General features: G+C 36.5%; 1 protein-coding gene across 27 annotated transcripts in view; it reads right to left on the bottom strand.

Moving 5' to 3' along the window:
- Nucleotides 1-17,411, bottom strand: part of DLG2 (discs large MAGUK scaffold protein 2) — a 2,604,243-nt gene that overhangs the window by 399,627 nt on the left and 2,187,205 nt on the right. For all 27 annotated transcript variants that reach the window (XM_074304592.1, XM_074304594.1, XM_074304589.1 and 24 more), the window contains one exon: nt 15,170-15,272. In XM_074304592.1, the coding sequence (XP_074160693.1) occupies nt 15,170-15,272 (103 nt within the window). The remainder of the gene's footprint in view (nt 1-15,169; nt 15,273-17,411) is intronic.

Below are 17,411 nucleotides of genomic sequence, written 5' to 3' on the forward strand. Positions count from 1 at the left end.
AGGTCTCCAGACTTCTTTCCCTATGCCTATCTGGATGGAAGAGAAAGATTGAAAAGAAAGCACTTGAAAAATAGTTTGGAGATTCTTGGAAACTTGTATGTATGTGTAAAATCCTTTTGTTAGATGCACAATAGATAGAGCCCTGTATTTGGAATTAGGAAAACTTATCTTCCTGAGTACAAATCCAGCCTCACTAACTAGACTTGTGATGCTGAGTAAGTTACTTAATCAGTTCTGCCTCACTTTCTGCAATTATAAAATGAGCTAGAGAAGGGAACGGCAAACCACTCCATTTGCAAAGAAAACTCAAATGGGGTTATGAAGAATCAAATTATGACAGAAACTAACTGAACAACAGCAACAGCAGCCAGCCATTTAGTATTCCAGGACCCTAATCAATTTATTTCCCTATTTTCCAGAACTGGCTGGTACTAGGTGTTGGATAAAGGTTTAAGGTATTTAGTAAATCTGAGAAAGTGGAGCCTGACAAGGCCTCCCTCAGATGGTTAAGAGGGATTATTAGAATAAACATCTGTAAATAAAAGGGAAGAGAGAGTGTTTCCCTTTTCCCTGATAAGAGTATTAGAAAAGCAAACACAACTATTAAAGAGATTAGGAAATAATGGTTTGTGCTACTGGAGCCTTAGAGTTACAAGGTTTGTTGTAGGTTCGGGAAGTCAATGCCAGGAATTGTTCAAAAGCTACAAAAGAATTTTCCTAGAAGTTAGCTTTTCCAGGTGATTATTCGGAGACAGATCCTTTGTCCTTAAGATATACAACTCTTATAAATAGGAATTTGAGATAATAAATTTGGATAATTGGATAAATTTGGTAAATTTGAATAGCAGGAATTTTAAAATCTGTTCTGGAAGGGTTTATTCACCAGGAATTTCTCTACATACGGATGTGTTTGGCTGAAGAAGCTTTTTGTTATTGCCTCCTGTGGGGATCAGTCTGCAAAATTAGCGTCGGGGGAATGTGGGATACTCCCACTTGTTTGTAAATCTGTGGGGTTGTAAGATTGAGTTGTAACCTTGTTCTCAGTCTATCAGCAAACCACTGATTTAAGTGCTTACTATGTGCCACATACTATCCTAAGCCCTGGGATTTAAAGTCAAAAAAGATGGAACCTGCTCACTTCTAATAGAGAGGAGAAAAGAGGGAGGCAGCAGATAAATAATCACTTCAGGAAGCTGCTTATGAAAATACTCAAATGCGGGTTCTGAAGTCAGATGCTTACCAGGACCACCTTCAGTCAATCAATTAATACTGCCTATTTTGTTTTAAACACTGGGTTTTTAAGAAAGTGGCTAAAGACAGTCCTGCCCTCAGGGAGATCACAATCTAAAGGGGGAGATAACATGCAAACAAAATAGTACATATAAGCTAACAAAGGATGAATTGGAAATAATAAATGGAAGGCACTAGAATTAAAAAAGTTTGGGAAAGGCTTCAGGTAGAAGGAAGTTGGAACTTAAGGGAAGCTAGGGAAGTCTGTAGATGATGGAGGATAGGGAATATTCAGGCTTGGGGGATAGCCAGAGAAAATGCCTGCAGCTGAGAGGGTTTTTTGTTTGCTTGTTTGTTTGTTTGTTTTTCCATATTCTCAGCTAGAGTTGTAGACAACAACTAGACAAGTAGGGCTAGAATCCTGAACTTGGAACAAGGAAGAACAGAGGCCTTAGATGCTCACTTAGCTATATGATCTCAGCCAAGACATTTTACTTCTCTCAGCGTGTTTCTTTATCTGTAAAATGGGGATAGGAAAATAATAGCCCATACCTTACAAGATGCTTGTGAGGATCAAAGAAAATAATATGCAAAGGACATTGCCAACCTTAAATCGCCATATGGGTGTTAGTTATTATTGTAGGGAAGGGAGTCCACAGTGCTTGATAGTGGAACTGAATGGGATTTTCAGTTTTATCTGGGCCAGAACTCTCCTTGGTGACCTTGCCTCTATAGAGATTAGACCTTTCATGAGGTATCTTTCTGATGCTAGAGGTTTGGAACAGCCATATCTCTGCAGAACATTTTCTCTCTTTCAATTTGTTATTGTGATGGAAAACAAACAAACAAAAAACAAGCATTGATAGAGGGAGTCAAGGTAAGGGCTAGGAAAGGGGTCTGCAAGGAACAGGATCTTCGGGACCCTGAACCATCCTAAATCAGACTGGAGCTCCCTCAATCCGATGTATGGGAAATTATGTTAATATGAACACTAAGGAAGGCCTTGAAAGAGATTTAAGTTATAAACAGGCCATATAGTCTGAGACATATGTGAAAGAACTTTTTTTCTTTTTTGAAAGCATCAGCACCTCCCTTTCTCTGTCCCTATCCCTCCTCCCCTTCCCTCTTCTGTCTCTATCTCTGTCTCTGTATCCCTCCTTCCTCATCTCTTTCTCAACCTCCCAGTATCAGTAGCTAGAAGCCCTGGTAGAATCTCAGGGACTCCAGTGTGTATGAATCAGTCAGTCAATAAGTATTTAGTAAATGCAAGGCCCTATGCTTTGTAACTCTAGGGTTACAAAAAGAGACAAAAAGCAGTGTCTGTGCTCAAAGAGTTCACAGTCTAATATGGGAGACAACTTGCAAATAGTTAGGGACAAATAAGCTATATAGCTAGATCAATGGAGAAGAAGCATGAGAAATGACAATGAATGTGATTTCTCATTGACAGCCAGAAGTCACCAATAGTCAGTTGTTAAAAATATTTTCAATTCCATAAATGCTAGATAAGCTCCCCAGTATCTCTCACCCTCTTCCTATTTTCCTACATATACATATATATATATAAAGGCTTCACTAACTGTGTTTGCCCCAATTTACTGAGAGTCTTGTCCCTGAGTCTTGGCAAATTTCAAAGATTTCTTTTAGTTCTCAACAGTGAAAAAACATTTAGCAGAAAGAAGACTACGTAAGATTGGCCTCCAGTAGAGTTAATTGGGTGCTTAATGCTATTAAAGCCTAAACACCTGGGGATAGTGAAGTTTTTTTCAAGCTGCTGAAACTAGCCTTCTCCTACTTAGGGAAGCCTCCCAATTTCTTTTCTTTATTTTGAGCCTTCCTCAAGTTCCATCTTTGCATTTGGCACTCATTAAGCATTACCTGTAATGCAATGGAAGGAACATTGGACCTCGAGTTAAAAATCTGGCCTTAGACACTTATTAACTGTGTGACTGTGGGCAAGCCACTTTAACCCTATTTGTGTCATTTTCCTTATCTGTAAAATGAGTAGAAGGAAATGGAAAACCACTTTAGTATTTTTGCTAAGAAAACTCCAAATGAGGTCACAAAGAGTTGGACAAGACTGAAATGACTGAACATTTGTTACCTACCGCTCTTCATGACCCCATCTTATATATTCTTGGCAAAGATACTTGAGTGGTGCCATTTCTTTCTCTAGCTCTTTTAATAGATGAGGAAACTAAGGCAAAAAGGGTTAAGTGACTTTTCCAGAATTAAGCAGGTATTAAGTGTCTGAGACTGGATTTGAACTCAGAAGATAAGTTTTCATGTCTTCAGGCTTGGCAATCCATCCACTCAGCTGTCCAAAATCAATCGTGGAAACATCAAATTTTACATGTAAATGGGACAATCAAGATTATTTGAACAGGTTCCCTCTCCTTTCAAATGAGGAAAAAGAGGTACAGAGAAATGAAGTGGCTTCCTTGGGTCACATAGTCAGACCCAGGACTCTATTTCAGTTTTCCTTATTTCCTAGTACTTAATACAATACTGAGCATGCATTCTGACACAGTTCTGGGAAGCACACAGTAGGTCTTTAATTGTTATTTGTTGTGGATGACAGTAATGATGACTGTATTCCTGAAAAGGATGGATTTTAAATACTTTGGGTACTTTTTTTTCCCAGATAGAACTCTTCCTTAAATGACTGAACAAACATACTCACCCACCCTTATAGTTTCCTCATAACAATCCAGGTGATTTGGCAAATATAGGTATAATTAACTCATTTTTACAAACTATTCCTAAAGTCTCTGCAGCTATAAATTCCTACAGTGTCAACTTAATTTAATTTTAGGGAAACTCAAACTATTAATAATCTTTGATAGTATCCTCAGAGCCACATTCTTAATAATTTCCTACTATTTGACATGTGTTTTGTGACTCTTAGTCACAGAATCTTCATTGGTAGAATTTCCTCAGCAGATGTTCTGTGCATCACAGAAATTTAAAATGTAGACAAAAACAAGGAAAAAAAGAAACTAAATGGCAGAATCTTAAAGTAGGCAGAGAACTTGGGGATCTAGATCACCTCTATCTGAAATATGAATCTACTGTATAATATCTCAAGCAAGGATTCTTCTAAGCTCTGTTTAGATTCTTCCAGTGATGATGAACTCACTATTTACCTAAATAGACTTCTTGATTTTTGGTCATTTAAATTGTTCAGAAGTTCTTTCTTTTAAGCTGAGGTATGACTGTGAAGATATCCCTTGGCCCTAGTTGGTTTGTTTTCTGATTAGAACAAGATCTTTTGGACATGACACCCTTTGGGATATTTGAAAAACCACCATTATTCCTGCTGTAACATTTTTTTTGGGAGAAATAAACATTTTTAAAGGCATCACAAACAAGATGCTGCCAACAAAATCATCTTCTGATGACTTATCCATCAAGACCCAGTGGGTGGTCTTGTCTTCTCAAAGGCAATTACTGTACATTATAAAAGGTGACTGATCCAGTCAAGTTGGGGGGAAAACCCCAAGAACTTTGAATAGGTGCACAAGGATGGGATATGTGTCTGAAGAATAGCTACATTCAGAGATTACATAAGTAGAGAAAACACCCACATTTTTGAAATCATTTGTTTTTGGTATTCCTCTGTGATCTCATCAATGTGGGCATTCTCTCCAACACCGCAGATGGTAACCCTTCCATGAGCATCAGTCTTTTGTCCTCCCATTAGTAAGGGGGTTCACACAATATGCTCTAGTTTATACAATATCCTTGTATTCTCTTGACATTTTGAGGGATACCAAATGAGACTATAGATGGCTGACCAGATACATTTTGCACCCCCTTGTCACTAGCCTATCTTTTCTTCATAGTCTGAATTTGTGCAAATTCTTTGTTTGTAAACCTGTAGTGGCAATGCTCCTGGACTTCTCTGTTGCACTTTGGATAAACTTCAACTTCATGTTTTAGAGACTGTATTACTCCATATTACAGTCTTCCAACTTATCAGCAAAATGTTGATATTAACAAATTGGGTCTAGGATAAGCTTGGTGTGATTAAAATAATTTTTCCAATAGCAAACCAAACCATTCTCTATCTTCTGTTCAATTATGGGACCAGTTTTCTATGTCTCACTGAAATCTAAAGTTTTTGATAAATCACCAAAGTCTATAAAGATAGGGTTGGGGAAAAACCTGCAAAAACATCTAGTCCAACTCCTTACTTACTCTTATTCAACAATCTCCCACTTATTCCATTATTCTGGTGATGTAACTGGCTGTAGTTTTTTTTTTTTTTTTTTTTTTTTTAACACACAGCATTTCTGCAGGCTTTCATAAGTTTCCTTAGGAATCAAACTGAAGGGAGAAATAGCCAAGTTTGCACCACAGGACAAACTTGATAATTCTTTTTGACTCCATTATGAGAGGGGAGACAAATTCTGCTTCACTTAACAAGAGAATTCTTTGTTTGATTCTTTTATTGACACCCTGTTGTTTTATCACTTCACACCCCAGCCAACTCTTCTCAGGCTTAATACACAGATCATATATTGATGAGGAGCTCACAGCCATCAGTAGAGAAAATTGACATACAAAGAACTTTAAGAAACATAGGATTTGGAGTTGAATGGGATTTTGGAGATCCTTTAGACCCAGTTCTTTTTTTTTATATATACATACAAAAACTGGTACAATCCTATGAGGCAAGTGGTAAAAGTATTATTATTTTGATTTTAGCATTAAGGAAACCGACTAAATCGAAAAGAACATAGCTAGACTTTGGACCCAATTCCTTTGCCTACAGATTAATTGACCTTCATTCCCTGAAAGCTTGGTATCATGTAGTATACCTCTGATCTTTGCTAGTGTATGAAATTAGTCAGGTCACATAGCTTCTCTGATCCACATTTCCTAAAAAAAGGAATGGAGATAAGTTTACTTATATTACTTTTGTCACAAAGGCTGCTATGGGGAAAGTACTTTATAAACTTCAAGACAACGCCAATCTCTATATCAGTTATCCAATGGAAACTTCTGTCTGCCTTTCCTTGTCCACCAACTTAATCTAGTTGTAATGGGTAAAGGTTCAGGTTCCTATGATATGAAGTTGCTGAAGTAAGGTGCAAGGCTTATTTTGTGTCTTTTCTACAAAAGGATACAACTGCAGAATGACTGCAATGCAGCTAATGTTCCTGGGGGTTTATGCCATAAACATAAACTCACCATCCAAAAAATACTTCGTCCTCAACTCCATCAATTCTATGTATCTATGTGTTGTTTTTCTGATTGACAGAAATTGACAGTTTTATATTCAAAACCAGATCTTTTTTCACTTTCCCATTTGTTGGCAAGATGCTATCCGGGCCTGAAATTATCTGCATAATCAGGATACAGACCTTTAGAGACTCATGGTGTTTCATGTTCTAGTTCAGGCTCCTGACTAAAAAGTTTTTCTAGAGTCAATTCCCTGGATGAATCAAAGTCATTGAGGGTTTCAAAAGGAATTATTAAAAATGTATTAGTAGGCTTATTCCCCTGCCATTCAATTCCCCTACAATTCAAATAGTCCTTTGGGCCTACTAACCCACTCAGTATATGTGCCAGAGGCTGTATTACGGGCTGATGAGATAAAGATATAAAGTGACACAGACTCTGTCCTTTTATAACCAGAGAGATTTGCTTAGGACAAGTAATGACAAGAATACAATAATTCATACTTATGTGTTTTAACTTTTTTAGTGAGACCCTTTGACAAACTAGTGAAACCTATAGGACCCTTCTCAGAAAAAAAAATAAATAAAAATTTTAAAATGCTAAATTTTATTTAGAGGTTGGTGAAAAATAGAGATTTTTTTCTATCCAAGTTTACAGATTTCTTGAAATCCATCAATGACTAAAGGATCTCAGGTTCAAAATACCTACTTTTGAGTTTAAAATATATTTTTCTTGTATCAATATCTGAAGAAGCTATTGAAAATATTATTTTCCCAACTTGACAAATGAAGAAACAGAATCAGAAAATGTAAGTGATTTGCCATTTCTCCAGGTTTGTTGCAATGTAAAGAGTACTGAATTTCAAGTCAAAGGAACTACTATTTCCTGTCTCCAATTCTGAGCACATTGCTTTTTCTCTCAACATCAATTTTCTTTTCTGTAAGGTGAGGGGATAATGTCAGATAACAGCTTAGACATTGTCCAGTCCTTAAAGCTGTTATTTTAAAAGTTTACATTTGCTTCCATACTCCTGCCTAATGCTAGACATTTAACAAAGTCCATTCAATCTCTAGCAAATTACCAAATAGGAGCAATCCCCACTTATAGCTGACATGAGATGAAGCTGAGGTTGCCAGTATTGGCTTGGCCATCTTTATTGTTGTCTGGAAAGGAACTGACAATAGTATATGTATAAATTTCAATCACTGATTGACTTTCTAATGTCCTAAATGCTTTAAGTGTATCTTTCAGACTATATATTTTCTGATTCCTGATTTTAAATTATTTTCTTTCTTTGAAGAAAAGAAGGAAGAAAAGAAAGAAAAAGAGAATGAGAGCAAAAGAATGAAGAAAGAAAGAAAAAGGGAAATAGAAAAGGAATAAAGAAAAAAGAAAAAGAAGAAGGATATATGGAATAAACAAAATTGTCAAGAGAGAAAGAAAAAGTATAAGAAAGAGAGAAAAGGGGGAAGAATGGAAAGAAAGAAGAGATAAAAGGAATGAAAGATAGATGGAAGGATGAAAAAAAGAAAGGGAAAAAGAAAGAAGGAAAGGCAAAAAGAAGAAAAAGGGAAAGGAAGGAAAAAAGCAAGGTTTCAAACAAAAATACAAGAAGAAAGAAGAAAGAAAAGAAAGGGAAAAGGATAGAAGGGAAGATGAAAGGAAAGGAGGAAGGTGGAAGGAAGGAATAAAGGAGAGAAGGAAAGAAGAAAAGAAAAAGGAGGAAGCAAGAAAGAAAATGAATATAAGAAAAAAACAGAAAAGAAGGAAGAAAAGACAGAAGGATGGAAGGAAAAGAAGAAAGGGGGAGAGAAGGAATAAGAGAGAAAAAGAAGGAATGGTGAAAAGAAAAAGAAACTGATGGAGCGAAAGAAGCAGTATGCTATGAGTAGGCGGAAGAGATGACCCTTCAGCTTTGATTACACTTTACCAGTGCAGAGCAGCTGTTCTCCATCTGTGACTAACGGATGAGAAGGATGAAAATGACACATGCTGCCTTTGTTCACTTATTACCTGCTTCACCTTGGGCAAATCAAGTCACTTCTCTGAACCCCAGTCTCATCATTTGTAAAATGAAAGTATTAGATTAGATGATTTCTGGTGTACTTTTGTCTCTGAATCTCTGATATGTAATGTATGTATATTACACACATATATGATATATACCACAATGCAAGCTGCATTAAAGAAATATGAAGAAAGAACTACAAGAGTAAAAAAAGTTGTTATTGTCAGAGCATATCACTCTCCATAAATTCCTCTCTCTATCTCTTTTGCCCCTTTTAGTTTTTATCTCTCAGCAGTCTGATTTGTGTTATGTGTCACATCCTCTCTCTTTCCTTTAGTTCTCAAACCCCTTGAAGGCAAGGACTATGATTTTCCATCTCAGTTATTATCATAATTATTTTTATCATCATTATTATTATGTCAGGAACAATATAAGAAGTAATAATGTATTGAATTGCTCCTTTTAAAATGGAATAGTGTACTTCTTAACTCTATATTTTAAATTTTATATATATATATATATATATATATATATATATATATATATATATATATATATATATTTCATATTTAATGTACACATGATAATGAATTATGGCTTGGGAACTTGATTTGTGAACCAGCTTTTTTGAGAATTCCTGACTCCATAGGAACTTTTGCTTTGGGGTTTTGACAGTACAATTCAATTGAATTATAGGCAATTACAACTTTCCTTAATAGTATTAGAAATGTAGCTTTTTATAAAAAGAGTAGGAATTTGGGGTATAATTTTATTTCATTATGATAAAGTACCTATACTAATTCTTAAAATAAAAACAATCTACATATATATTTTGCAAAAATGTAATTATTAAAATATTTCTTATTAAAATATTTCCAATTATATTTTCTCTTAGTTTTCAGACAAACATACTTTCACGTCAAAATCACAAAAATTTACACTTCAGTGAAAAAAAAAGCTGCATTTTGCAAGTGATTTAAAAACATGTATCATTATGTAACTGTCACAATTTGTATCAAATTGTAATTTTGAGGTTGCAATTTGAGTATTATAATATGAATTATAATAATTTGATATATTTGATGTGATTTTTACATTATTGTTTATATGTTGAGGAATAAATGTTTTCTTTTTCTATTTTATGTTTCATTTGTTTACTAGACAAAACTTTTTTTTCCTCCCTCCAATAATATAAGCGCTATTCAAAGATTTTTTTACTGGTTGGGTCCCCCTCCTCTCTTTTTCATCTTTGTGGGGGACCAAATAAATTTTTTCATCAGTGCTGAACTTGGTCTTGATGGCCCTGAGTATTTATTTCTCTAAGTCTCTTCCTGTAGCAGAATGTCATCTATGCACGCCCATCTCAAACATCAAGATTACAACTTAATAGAAAGCAACACCAATAACCAAAATGGGTCCGTAAGTCAAGGAAAGCCCCTTCACTGGCCACTCACAAAGCATGTTTATTTCAGTTGGCGTATCTTTGTTCATGCTGTTTCCTATGGTCAGGAATGCTTTGATTCCATTATGGCCTCATGGCACCATTAAAAACAGAATGAATTTGGAATCGAGAACCTTTCTTTGAATCCCAATTCTGTGCCTTACAACTTGAGGAATAGTGAGTAATTCCCTGAACTTCTCCAACTCTTGTTTTTTCTCATCTTTAAAATAAAGGGGCCAGACTAGAAAGGGCTGGACTAGATGACTTCTAATGACTTTTATAGTTCCAAGTTAATGAGCCTCTTCCCTAGCCAAATTGCACACAATCTTCAAATCTGTTAATCAGTGCAACATGTCTCTAGAAGCCTTTCTAATATCCTGTATAATCTATTATCTACCCTAGACTCATACTTTTTAATGTTGAGTAAAGCGTGATGTCATAGAAAGATCCTAGAATCCTAGAGTCAAGAAATGGAAGGGAAGGGATAAAAACATCAATGTAGGTCAACTAATGTATACCAGGCATTGAGCAAAACATTTTGCAAATGTTATCTTATTTGATTTGGGTTCAAGTCCTGAGTTTTAATATTAATTACTTATGTGAATTTGGGTACATTCCTTTATGTCTCTAAGCCTCAGTTATTTTATTATGTAAAAGGGATAATAATTACATTCCCTGCCTTATGAGACCGTTGTAGAGAAAGATATGAGTTTTTATTCTTGTCTTCTAATCATGTCAGGTTAGATTAGAAACTCTTTGAAGCTATGGTCTGTGTAATAGAGTTTCCTAAAGAATACAGCAGTGTTAGGCACAGAACAGGTGATTAATAAAATAAATAAATAGGTAAATTGAAGCAGAGATATAGGAGATAAATTTCTTGAGGATAGAACTGTTTCCTGTTTGTCTTGTATCTGCCTTGCACAATGCATGGCACATAGAAGACACTTAATAATGTGATTTCTTGCCACCAGTAAGTTCTGCAAGCATGAGGGAGGCTGCATAGCACAAAGGTGGGTATAATATACTGATGGCACCTTTGAGTTAAAAGTATTTAGTGAACAATAATTCTTTGCTTCTCTCTACCTCTCCCTTTTTCCTTCTTTCCCTCTCTCCTCTCCATCTCTTCTTTTCTCTCTCTCTCTCTCTCTCTCTCTCTCTCTCTCTCTCTCTCTCTCTCTCTCTCTCTCTCTCTCTGTTTCTCTCTGCTTCTATCTGTGTTTCTGTCTCAGTCTCTCTCTGTCTCTGTCTTTCTGTCTCTCTGTCTCTGACTCTTTCTGTGTCTGTGCCTCTCTGTTTGTCTCAGTCTCTTTGTCGCTATCTCTTTCTGTCCGTTTCTGTCTTTTTCTCCTTGTCTTGTGTTTCTTCCTCTCTTTCTAGCTCTCTCACCATGGCCCTTCTAAGGAGCTGACAACCCTTTCCATTGCTCACTAGCTTCACTTGAATTTCAGAGAAATCAGAAAATCAACCAGCAGTTAGATTGATAATGATCTCCTTTGGAACATGACTGAAGTAAAATGAAGTAAAATATCTCCTCTGGAAATAGGAAGTTGAATCTAAATGAAATGAATACACTATCCAAAATAGGTTAAGCATTTCTTTGGAGAGAAATAAAAGTAGTTCTATTACCTATCAGGATAAACACTTGTACTGATTGTAGTTTAAAATGTTGCTCCATTTTAAGTATCCAACTTTATCATACTGCTTCTCCCCTATAGAAAAGTAGGGGAGCAGAGTAAGTAGAATGCTGGACTTGAAATCAGGCAAACCTGTATTTGAATTTCATCTTTGTGACCATGGGCAACATGTCTCCTATAGCCTCACCTCTCACCTAGTATAATCCTGACCAGGACAATGATAAGACCGTTCCAATTGTTCTCCCTATCTCAAGTACATCTTCACTCCAATGTCTCCAATGACAAAGTACCAGGACTGTCCTGTCACCTTCCTACTCAATAAACACTTTTCCTCTTTACGCCTTTTAACTGGCTAAGTGTCATACCTGGAATGATCTCTTTTCTTACCACTTTTCCTGGCTTCCTTTTCTTTCTTCAAGGCTCAGTTCAAATCCCACCTTCTGCAAAGGACCTTTTCCAGTCTCACCTCTTCTCCATTTCTCCTAAAGCCTTCCCTTTGAGCTTAGCTTCCATTTAGACTATAACTACAACATAATTTGTAAGTACGTAGTTGTTTGCATATTATCTTCCCTCATTAGAATGTGATTCCTTAATGGCAGAGACTTTTAAAAAATCATTCTTCATATGCTATGTGCTTAGCCTGGTGTCTGGTACATCATAATAACCTCTTAGTTGCTTGTTAGTTTGATACCTTGTTGGTTTGTGACCTTGGTATAACACATTTAACTTGTCCAGGACTCAGTTTCCTTAGTGAAATTAGGCAACTAAACTACATAACTTCTTTTTTTTTAACCTCAGTTTCCTCGGCTTTATTTTTTAAAAATTCTAATATAAATTAATTTTTATTGTTTTTTTATTTTCTAAATGTATGTAAGGATAATTTTTTCAACACTGACCCTTGAAAATGTTCCATTTTTCTCCCCTTTCTCCCCACCCCCTCTCCTAAATGGCATGCAATACAATATATGTTAAACATGGCAAAAATGTAAAAACTAGATAACTTCTAATGTCATTTTAGATCTATTATTCTATTTGTTGTAAATGAAAAGAAATCTTTGTCGGGCCTTCAGGAAATCACAAATACTTCATAGCCAACAGAACCAAGATTATAGAGAGAAATGTTATTTTTAAGGAATAGTCTTTTTTTTTTTTTTAATCTACTTTGTCTTATGAGATGACTTAAATTGTTGTTTTTGTGAATCTCAAAACATCAAAGAAAAAAATAACCAATCAGGCTTTAGGGGGAGGCCTGGGTCACATTTCTACACAAATTTCAAAAAATGTTAAATCAAAGTTTATTTAAAAATGATTACCTAATCAAAAAAGTCAGGTCATACAAACATTGCTGATCTGTAATCTGTCCTTTTTTCGAGGGCATTGTTGGAGGAAATGGGAAGTATACCTTTATTTCATGTTTATGTTTCTTTTTCTTTTTTTTAAGTGTTCTTTTAAAAATCAATTTAGATGATCTTATAAGACATGTTCTAAAAACAGGCTTCCTGATAATATATAGCACTACATCTCAAATTAAGCAGATTGCTTAAAGGAATGCAAGCTGGGCAACAGCAGATCAGAGGACTATGAAGATCTAAACTGATAGAATTAGGGCATCCTTTGTTGTAACCCATAAAGCCTGAAAGGGTTTCTGTTCAAGGTTATTTGCACAGCTGTCCCCAGCTCCTTTGACTTCCATTTGGGAGAGGGAAAGCCCTCAGACATGAGGATATAGCCTTCACTATCTTATTGGTTGGTAGGATTCTATGAAGTAAAAGTCTTGGAACATGAGAGAAGAGCCAGTAGGCATTTACCCCACACCTTGGGTGTTGTTCAAAAGCAGGATTCCGAAGACTCAACAAAGCTAACTATTTAGAAAATATCAGAATTCCCTAGAAAGGCCATGGCTTTTGAATGCTATCTGAAACCTAATTTTGGCATCAAATTGCACTGACACAGTCCTCTTTGCTTGCCACTGTAACATGGACACTTTATAGCCACTCATCCTCATTTGATGCTGAATTGAGAAGAAATGCAGATTTTATAGAGCAAACTAGGAAAGAAAAAGTCTCTCTCTCTCTCTTTTTTTTTTTAAAATCAAATAGGCAACAGTGCTTCCAGCTTATTTTCCAGTCTGTTCTGGGGCTTATTCACTGTGCTTAAAGACAATGATTTTTTCTAATACAACAAAGCGAATATTTCAATATTTTTTGTTTTACTGTAGTTCCTTTGATCTTGGAACTTATATTTGTGTTATAAAAGGAGCCTGTGAAGCCTCAAGGCAATGAATGGCCAAAGTACAACATCACACAGAAAGCTAACATTGGATTTAGTTGGGAAAAAAAAAAAAGACTAAAGGAACTAAGGGAACTAGTCTCTCTCTCTAGTTCAATGGAAACCTTTCTACACTGACATCTTGTGTTTTCTTGTCAGCACTGCCATATTCAACCACTGAAGAAGATTGTTTTTTTTCCCTTTGTGCCTTGAGGTAAAATGGGAGTAAATCAACTTCCTCAAGAGCAGCTAAAAAACACAGTGGATAGAGTACTAAGCCTAGAGTCAGAAAGATCTGAATTCAAATCCTGCTTCAGATACTTATTAGTTGTGTGACTGGTTTTGTTGCTGTTTTTAAGTCATTTCTCTGACTCTTTGTGATCTAATTTGGGATTTTCTCTGCAAAAGATACTAGGGTAGTTTGCCATTTCCTTCCCTAGTTCATTTTACAGATGAAGAGACTGAAGTAGTTAACTGACTTGTCCAAAGTTACACAGTTAATAAGCATCTGATTTAAACTCAAAAAAAGATGAGTCTTTCTGACCCTGGACAAGGCACCCTTATTTGCCTCAGTTTATTCTTCTGTAAAATGAACTAGAGAAGGAAATGGCAAACCACTGCAATATTTTAGTCAAGAAATCCCCCAAAATGGGGTCATGAAGAGTTAGACAGGACTGAAACGACTGAACAACTACTTCTTCCTCAAAAGTAAGAATCATCTTTTGGTACTCTTTATATGGTTCCTTCTAGAGATTTGAACTAATCAAGGATCAGCCTCTTTCTTAGAACTAATGAGCAATTTACTGAATAATGTTTTTCTTCCTATTTGACTCATTATATGCCATTCTAGTCATAGAAACAAAGGTTTTAAAGAGCCTAAGCCTATAATTTGGGGAATTCCAAATTCCATCTTCCAACAAGATGAATGACAATAATTAATCAAAAACCAGGGTGGGGGAGAGTGACAGAGAAAAGGTTGCATGTCCATAAGTCATGTTAACCAGAAAGAGTTAAAGAAATTCAGAAAGGAGAAAAGACAGTTTATAGAACATGGTCTATTGTCACAGCATGGGTGACTCTTAATTCTTAATTACTTGTTTTTGAAGCTTCCATTACCAAGAAGCATAATAGATGTGAATGTAAAATAAATGAAATGAATGCCAGGTGCCATTTAATTAAATTCTTATTTTCAAGCAGACATTTCCAAATGCCTGGAAGCAGAGAGGTAAAACATACTGGCAACTGTCAGTTCTTGAGTCTTGAATGACATGTTTTCCATTACCAATGTCTCTCTATTAATGGTTAGGAAAACATCACCAGTGATAACTTGGCTTACTGTATCTGAGCATGCACATGCGTGCACACACATTAAAAACTCAGAAACTGGGTTTCCAGACTGACCTTCAGGTTGGTATTGTGCTATGATGGTCACCGTCTGCCCTGCCCCCTTTAGGGCTGCCGCAGCCTGTTCATGGGAGGCTCCACGAAGGTCAATGCCATTCACCTGCAAGAGAAGATGATGGAGATGTTTCATTATGCATGACTACCTGGACACATTAAGAAAAAAAAGAACAACTCAGGAATTAAGGTTGGTAAATAAGGCTCTCAGACACGCTTTAGGACCTCCCCTCCATGTCTTCTTTCTCACAGATTCAAAAAATATCCTAGTGGGAAGTGACCTCAGCAATCATCTTGTCCAGTCCATTATGGAAATCAAAAGGTATCAAATGGATGGCTTCAATGAGCTCTTTCCTCTCCTAGTCATGCTCCTCATGTTGCATCCTTAAAGGCTTTAATCTCTCTTCCAGCATGAGGAAAGGTCCAGTCTATCCCCTTTCCTGCATATTATATAAATGTAGGATATTATGGTACTTGCCCCAAAGTGAGATCTGTGATAATTGTGAAACAGTTCTGAAGGGCTTGTCCACCCATCAGAGCCAGAATTTGATACTAAGCCTCTTGACTCCAGGTTTAGAATTCTTTCTACAACACCTCTGAGTAAGACAGGGATTTTGATCTCAGGGAGTTTCAGTCTAACAGGGGGCTAACATATAAAAGAACAGGGGCACAAAAGAGGTACAAACAGAATGCCATTCAATTGCCTTTCTGATGATGGAAAGATTACTGTCCACCTAGTGATTCTTTCGCAATGGGAGCAGATGGGAGGAAAAAAGTTGGGGAGGGAGGAACTCCCAGGGACATAGCTTAGTTGGAGGACTAAACCAAAATGTGATTCTAACCCAAGTCTGTGTATAATTTGACTAAATTCGCACATCTGGCCTTCTTTCAGAGAGACATTAAAACTCATGTCTGGTAATGTTTTTGTCTGACTTCATTGGAAACTATTTCCTGCTTCCCTACCTCTGCTGGGATTTTAATGTGTGCTGTAACTTGGCTTATGTAACTTGTCTAGGGTGCGAGAATAGACACCTGCCATCCAAATGAGAAAAAAAATTAAAATTATATCAGCTTTAAAAAAGGAAAGAAAGACTAGAGTAACAAGGAATGACAAATATATATTAGTAAATTAACATCTCGAGGAGGTTATTTTGTGGTGGCTATTTTTTTTTTAAATTGGAAATAGCCCACTTCCAATTTATGGAATTTCTTCTACTTCTTCCCTAAACCCCATAACATCAGCAATATAGCTCTGTCCCTCTGGGCCTGACTGCAAAACCCTGTCTGATTCCTGAATGAATTTGACTGCCTTGTTTCTGATGCATGCTTCCAGAATGAATTTTGACAATTTGGAATCAAGAATGCCTAGAGCTGATATTGCAGTCTTCTCTCTCTTTTCCTCCCTCCCTCTCTCCTACTTATATTCTCATTCTCTCTGTCTCTGTCTCTGTCTCTGTCTCTCTCTGTCTCTGTCTCTGTCTCTCTCTCTCTCTCTCTTTCTCTCTCTCTCTCTCTCTCTCTCTCTCTCTCTCTCTCTCTCTCTCTCTCTCTCTCTGTCTCTCTCTCTCTCTCTCTCTCTCTCTCTCTGTCTCTCTCTCTCTCTCTGTCTCTCTCTCTCTCTCTCTCTCTCTCTCTCTCTGTCTCTCTCTGTCTCTCTCTCTGTCTCTCTCTCTCTCTCTCTTTCTCTCTCTCTCTCTCTCTCTCTCTCTCTCTCTCTCTCTCTCTCTCTCTCTCTCTCTCTCTCTCTCTCTCTCTCTCTCTCTCTGCCTCTCTCTCTCTCTCTCTCTCCCTCTTCTCTTCCCCTTCCTTCTTTTTCTTCTCCCTCTCTCTTTCCCCCTTCTCCTCTTTCTTTTCCCTCCCTGTCTCTCTCCACTCCCCTTTCTCTTCCTGCTTTATATGTTGATGCGAGGAGGGCAGAAATCTTAAAAGAAAAAAAAACATAAAATAAAACACTTCCAGCAAAAGGTCATTCTTAAATACAATTGGGGATAGGAAACAAAAGCAAATTTGTTAATCTTTTGGGTATATATTTATATTATGCCCATTTACCCCAGTTTTCTAGTCTAAAGAGGGTTGTATTAATAGAGAGGGTAAGATTTTTTTGCCTTCCTCCGCCTACGGGAGATTTTTTTCCCAGGGCATTCTCCCAGAATGGGGAATTTGGGATGATTACATTACAAGCCAAAATGCATCATCTTTCTGAAGTGTGATCCTTTTAGAAATTTTTGAGGTCCTGACTTTACAA

The sequence above is a fragment of the Sminthopsis crassicaudata genome, chromosome 3 (genome assembly GCF_048593235.1).
Source record: "Sminthopsis crassicaudata isolate SCR6 chromosome 3, ASM4859323v1, whole genome shotgun sequence".
Lineage (NCBI taxonomy): Eukaryota > Metazoa > Chordata > Mammalia > Dasyuromorphia > Dasyuridae > Sminthopsis > Sminthopsis crassicaudata.